The sequence below is a fragment of the Saccostrea cucullata genome, unplaced genomic scaffold, assembly GCF_032062105.1.
Source record: "Saccostrea cucullata isolate Sc308-1 unplaced genomic scaffold, CSIRO_AGI_Scuc_v1 ctg8281, whole genome shotgun sequence".
NCBI classification, from domain to species: Eukaryota; Metazoa; Mollusca; class Bivalvia; order Ostreida; family Ostreidae; genus Saccostrea; species Saccostrea cuccullata.
Genome location: NW_026928215.1, coordinates 3,763 through 9,361, shown reverse-complemented (window position 1 = coordinate 9,361; position 5,599 = coordinate 3,763). Strand labels below are relative to the sequence as shown.

Below are 5,599 nucleotides of genomic sequence, written 5' to 3'. Positions count from 1 at the left end.
CTTTCAAAACACCTACCTTGATCTGATAGAATTGTCAAGGGACACCCAAACTGACAGACTACCTGTAACAAGTAGTGTGCACATGTCTGTGCTGTTTGGTCAGGTACGGCTATGGCTTCAACCCACTTAGTAAAGTGATCAGTAACTACGAGGACATACTTGTTACCACGAGGAGTCTCTGGGAGTGGTCCTAGCAAATCTGTGGCTAATCTGTCCATTGGCCCTCCTACTTGGTTTTCTCCTAATTTCGCTCGAGGGATTCTCTTCTCAGGCTTGTTCCGGGCACATGTGTCACACTTCTTCAACCATAGAAGAACATCTTCTTTGACCTCATACCAGTACAATCTTTGTTTCAACTTACCATACGTTTTGGTAACTCCAAGGTGTCCCCCCCATCAAACTGTCATGCATGTACTTTCAAATGGTGCCTCGTTAGGAGTGTGGTACTATGATCTGCAGATGGTCTTAACTATCACATCGGCGATGGTATTTCTTATACAAGATATTGTAAACTATGCAAAGAGAGTTCCATAAATGCCAATAATGACGAATGGCAGGACTAAGTTTACGTACCTCTGTATGACTGGCTCTCTGATTCATCTTCACCCACTGATATACAATTTTTAAATCAGGATCTTCCTGTTGTAATTTAGAAACATTGATTTCCCCTGTAAGTGGTGCTGGATGCTCTCCCTTTGACCTGGTAGTGATGGTCCTTATTACATCATCTGATCCCTGTAGATTCGATGGCCTTTCATCAGTTATTCCTAGGTCTGGTTGTTCCTCCAGTAATTGACTCATCATCTCTTTAGTTTTCTTCCTGCATTTACTGCATGGTCCACACTTCAAAGGTAGAGGCTCCATATAGTCAATTTCATTATTTTCACAAGTGCAATTCCTGGGGTTGATACCAGTGTGCGAAATTAACGGTGGACCGGTAGACAATGTCTATAGAAAATCTAGTCGGTCTATACCAATCGAAATATTAATAGACCGACTTGTCTATAGGAATTCTGAGTAAGAAACTGGTTCCCTGCTTGTCTCTAATAAACAAACCACAAAAAGGAGGACCAGTTTAAATAAAACGTCTGTATTACACTGATGTATTCCGTTCACCCCTTAGTTATAATAGTTTGTTCCACGATGTATGCAGAAATAATTCGAATCGGAATATTTTATTTTTAACATGAGGGGAGGTTAAGTTGTGATTACTTAATGGCCGCGGACACCAAAACAGTGCAGAAGAAACATGTCCTTCTTCGACCGTTTAAAGTATGTTGAGGGTGCACGCCCGGGAATTATTATTAAGCGGAAGGTAGCGAAGACAGCGAGTTCCAGCAAGACAGAAAAAGATGCTGAGTATGACAAAGTAAAGCGTAGTAGAAGCTTTCAAGAGCATTGGAAAAATGGCCGGCCCTGGTTAGAATACGAAGAAACAGAAGGTAAAATGAGTTGTTCGTATTGTCGTGAACATTGGGGAGAAAAACTAGACTCGTTAAATGTACAAGCAAAGTTATGGATTTCTGGAACGAGCAATTTTAAGGTGGATTCTCTTAAGACACACGAAGGGTAAAAATTTCACGTCGACAGTAGTAAGGCTGCCCAGAAAAAAAACAGCAACCAACCCTCTCCAGCTTCCGTCGCCATTAGACAGCTTAATGCTACGCAGCTTTACAAACTGAACATTAGATTCCGAAATGTACACGCCGTTTCCAAGTTAGATAAGTCCTTTAAGGATTATGTGTGGCTGTGCAAATTAGATAAGGCCAAGGGCCTTGATATTGGTAACACTTATGAAAATGATAAGGCAGGACGGACGTTTGCGCGGTACATTGCAAAAGTAGAATCGGACAAAACTGTACAAATTTTGAACTATGCAGACTTCTGTTCTATTACAATTGACGGAGCCACAGATTCGGGTGGAATGGAACAAGAGTCGTTGTATGTTCACACATGTGTTGACGGAGTAAAACAGCAACGGTTTCTTCAATTTTTAAATCCGAAGTCTACGTCATCTCAGGATATCTACCAGTCCATCATTGACTGCCTTGAAGAGTTTAAAATAAACCCGAAAAAGGTCATAGGAATCACCACAGATGGAGCATCAAATATGATGGGCATTCGTAATGGTGTATGTACACTGATGAAAACCATATCCCCAGATATTATTCCTATCCATTGTCTAGCCCACAGACTGGAACTGGGTATCAAAGACGCTGTAAAGCACACCATGAGTAAATCTTACGACCGAGCTATGACACTGCTGATTGGACTCTATTATTTCTACAGCAAAAGCCCAAAGCAGAAGAAAGAACTGAAGAGTATGTTTGAAGTCCTGGATATGACATGTGCGATTCCTACCAGAGTTGGCGGTACGAGATGGGTCCCTCATACCGTCAAAGCCATTAATATCTTCAGGAGGAGCTATGCAGCTATCACTTCCCAGCTTGACAACGCATCGCATAAGAACCCAAAGGCCGAAGGATTGGCAAAATTGGCCCATGATGCCAATGTTGTTGCATATTTACTTATGCTGAAGGTAATTAAGTGATTTGATTATATTAACAATAAAAAAATCCTAAGCTTTGAAATTCTAATTTTATAAATAAATGTGATAACAGTATGAAATGCACATCATTCATTTAAATAGGATATCCTTGCACCGGTTACCAAGCTGTCGTTATATTTGCAACGAGAAGACACCACACTTGGGGATGCACTGGTTATGGTGGATTCGACATTAGACCTTCTCTCACCCGAAAGCATCATGTAAGTTCTAAGCTTAGACTCAATATTTTTTTTATTAGATATGATAATTACTTCGAGTCAATATGACAAAAATTATGAATCATTATAAATTCACATAACAATATTTGTGTAGTTTTATTCTAAAACAGTTAAAACAAAATTATAATTACTATCAATTTGCTCATTTCCAATCCAGTGTTAGTGAGGAACTAGAATTCCTTAGAAAGGAAAACTCTTTCTCTGGAATTGCCTTAAAGGGCATTGCAAACTCGCAGCTGCTGTAAAGCAGTGTTTGTCCCAGAGATTTGATTCTCATAGAGAGGTGGTGGCATGTACAAGGTGTTTTAGTTTTTCCTCTTGGCCTCCCCCAAGTGAAAAGGATGCAATCATTGGTGATTTAAATATTGATTCAGAGTTGATGTTACTTGTTTTTTGTTCACTTTGTTTTGTTTACCTTGTTGTTTCATTTTGATGTTTAAATATCTGTGATGTGATTACATTTCATTATAATCTAAACTTGCATTAATTTGTCAATAAATACCAAGATATTCAGATATTGATACTGGCTATAGCTTTGAAAGAAATATAATTAACTACATAATTAACTACATTGAATTTGTTCAGTCATATTTGCTTTTATTTGAAAATTGTACAATGCTTATAGAAAAATTCAGTTGCAAATCCCTTTATCATATATTGTATTAATCCAGGTTTTGGAAAAGCAGAAATTGGTATGTTGATTGACCACTTCAAGCTGCATTTGACAGAGGAAAAAGAAGAGGCTATTCGAGAGTGGCAATTGTTAAAGTCTCTCATGTATCAGAGGTACATAATGAATTACTGTTTTTTATTAAAATTTTATCTAAACCAAAATTGTTTATGTGCTGCATAAGTATAAAACCCAGTCTAAGAAGCAAAACACCATGGATCGTCCAAATTGTCATTAGTTTTATTTACGTATTTGATCTAGGTATGGTAGAGAAATTCCCACTCTGAAGTGGAGAGCTGTGCATGCTGCATTTAAGAACCATGGAGTCTCCAATATCCTGAGTTTGGCAGACCTAGTGCTGAGCCTCCCCCCTACATCTGTGTTTAATGAGCGATCTTTTTCGCACATGAAACTCATCAAAAGTGGTTAGTAACTATAAGACATTGCATATTAGAAATATAGGACAAGAACTAATTAGATAAAATGAAAGTCTAAACAAGAAAGAGTATTTTCTCAATATATATTAGTAAATGAAAGTTTTAGCAAAGAACAATGTTTTGATGAATATTATTTACATTTTCTAGACAAGAGATCCAGAATGTCATCCCAAACACTGTCTGAGATCATGACCATAAAGACAGAGTCACCAAACATTCAGGAATTCAATCCTGCTGATGCCATATCCCTCTGGATGGTAAGGAACAGCATTTAACAATTCTTCTGTGATTATTTATACAATATTGTAACAGAGTGTAAAATTTTCTTTTACTGGTTCAGTGCAGTATGCATATTGTTTTCAATATCAATTTAGGCCACACCCTCAGGAAGCCTGATTTTGACCGTCAAACCAAACGACAGAAAGGAAATCTGGTGACAGGTCAGGTGGCAGAGACAGGTCAGATGGCAGAGACAGGTCAGGTGGCAGAGACAGGTCAGGTAGCAGAGACAGGTCAGGTGGCAGAGACAGGTCAGGTAGCAGAGACAGGTCAGGTGGCAGAGACAGAGACTATGATTGAGATGGAACCTGAGCTTATTGAGACAGAATCCATGGAACCAGAAAGTGATTCAGACAGTAAACCTGAACAAAATGAAAAAGAAAATGAAATGTTGATTAATAAGTTGGTCTATGAGATTGAAAGAGAATATAATTAAACTATGTATGAACAAGTTTTCATGTATTATTTATTTTAATTTCAATATTTTAGCATTGAATGTAGTATTCTAAATTTCGGTCCATAGGAAGTTGCTGCGGTCTATAGAAAATGAAATGTCTATGGACCGAAAGTCTATAGGACTTTGAAGTTAGTTTCGCACACTGTGATACACATTCTAGAAAGGGAATCAGCATTTCCATGCTTTTTACCAGGCCGGTACTGCACACTGAAATTGTATTGAGATAATATTTCTATCCAACGAGCTATACGCCCCTTTGGTTCCTTGAGACTGAAGAGCCAAACCAATGCCTGATGATCGGTCCTTACTAAAAACTCCCTCCCTAGTAAATATTGTTTATAGTACTCGATGAAGTATCTCACAGCTCTTTATCGGTAACACAGTAATTCCGTTCAGATTTTCCTAGTGTGTGGCTTCCATAGGCTAAGACCTTTTCCTGTCCATCTTGGACTTGACTGAGTAAGGCCCCAATAGCATAATCACTGGCATCAGTATCCAGTATGAATTTTCCTTGGTCTCTAGGGTATGCCATTATGTCAGCTCCAGTCAGAGCTCGTTTAAGGTTATTGAATGACTGCTCACATTCCTCTGTCCAAATGAATTTAACATTTTTGCGAGTCAGGTCAACCAATGGTTTTGCTATTTGAGAAAATCCTGCAATAAATTTTCTGTAATAATTACCTAACCCTAAAAATCCTCTGACTTCTCTTACATTCCTTGGAACTTTCATCTGTACAAGATTTTTACATTTTCTGGATTAGGAGAAATCCCCTTTTCATTAATAACATGACCTAAAAAGGTAACTTCCTTTTGCAGTAATTGGCATTTTTCTGGCTTAAGTTTTAATTTTGCTTGTCTGATGCATTCAAAGACCTGTGATACTCGTTCCATGTGTTCTTCAACAGATGATCCAAATACAACTACATCATCTAGATAGATGAGGCAAATTTTCCACTGGAGACCTTGAAG

The 5,599-nt window shown here is 38.2% G+C and overlaps 2 protein-coding genes across 3 annotated transcripts; both read left to right on the top strand.

The window, feature by feature from the left end:
- Positions 1-940: 940 nt before the first annotated feature.
- LOC134276793 (uncharacterized) lies at positions 941-4,774 on the top strand. Of its 2 annotated transcripts, XM_062759076.1 has the most exons (7): positions 941-2,539; positions 2,651-2,769; positions 3,459-3,573; positions 3,719-3,882; positions 4,042-4,151; positions 4,269-4,352; positions 4,443-4,774. In XM_062759076.1, the coding sequence occupies exons 3-6, from the start codon at positions 3,482-3,484 to the stop codon at positions 4,329-4,331; spliced, it is 429 nt and encodes a 142-aa protein (XP_062615060.1). In that variant the 5' UTR covers positions 941-2,539; positions 2,651-2,769; positions 3,459-3,481; the 3' UTR covers positions 4,332-4,352; positions 4,443-4,774. The 2 variants fall into 2 exon arrangements, with proteins under 2 accessions (XP_062615060.1, XP_062615059.1); XM_062759075.1 differs by having other exon boundaries at positions 4,269-4,774.
- Positions 1,250-3,032, top strand: LOC134276791 (zinc finger protein 862-like). Its single transcript, XM_062759073.1, has 4 exons — positions 1,250-1,442; positions 1,635-2,539; positions 2,651-2,769; positions 2,945-3,032. Exons 1-4 carry the CDS (start codon positions 1,250-1,252, stop codon positions 3,030-3,032), a joined length of 1,305 nt encoding a protein of 434 aa, XP_062615057.1.
- Positions 4,775-5,599: the final 825 nt, after the last annotated feature.

Bases quoted from the DNA above. Each gene is read 5' to 3' on its own strand.
- LOC134276791 (XM_062759073.1), top strand. From the start codon at position 1,250: ATGTCCTTCTTCGACCGTTTAAAGTATGTTGAGGGTGCACGCCCGGGA. The intron at 2,540-2,650 runs GTAATTAAGTGA...TCATTTAAATAG, and splicing joins CATATTTACTTATGCTGAAG to GATATCCTTGCACCGGTTAC. The intron at 2,770-2,944 runs GTAAGTTCTAAG...TTTCCAATCCAG, and splicing joins CTCTCACCCGAAAGCATCAT to TGTTAGTGAGGAACTAGAAT.
- LOC134276793 (XM_062759076.1), top strand. From the start codon at position 3,482: ATGTTGATTGACCACTTCAAGCTGCATTTGACAGAGGAAAAAGAAGAG. The intron at 3,574-3,718 runs GTACATAATGAA...TATTTGATCTAG, and splicing joins AAGTCTCTCATGTATCAGAG to GTATGGTAGAGAAATTCCCA. The intron at 4,152-4,268 runs GTAAGGAACAGC...ATATCAATTTAG, and splicing joins ATGCCATATCCCTCTGGATG to GCCACACCCTCAGGAAGCCT.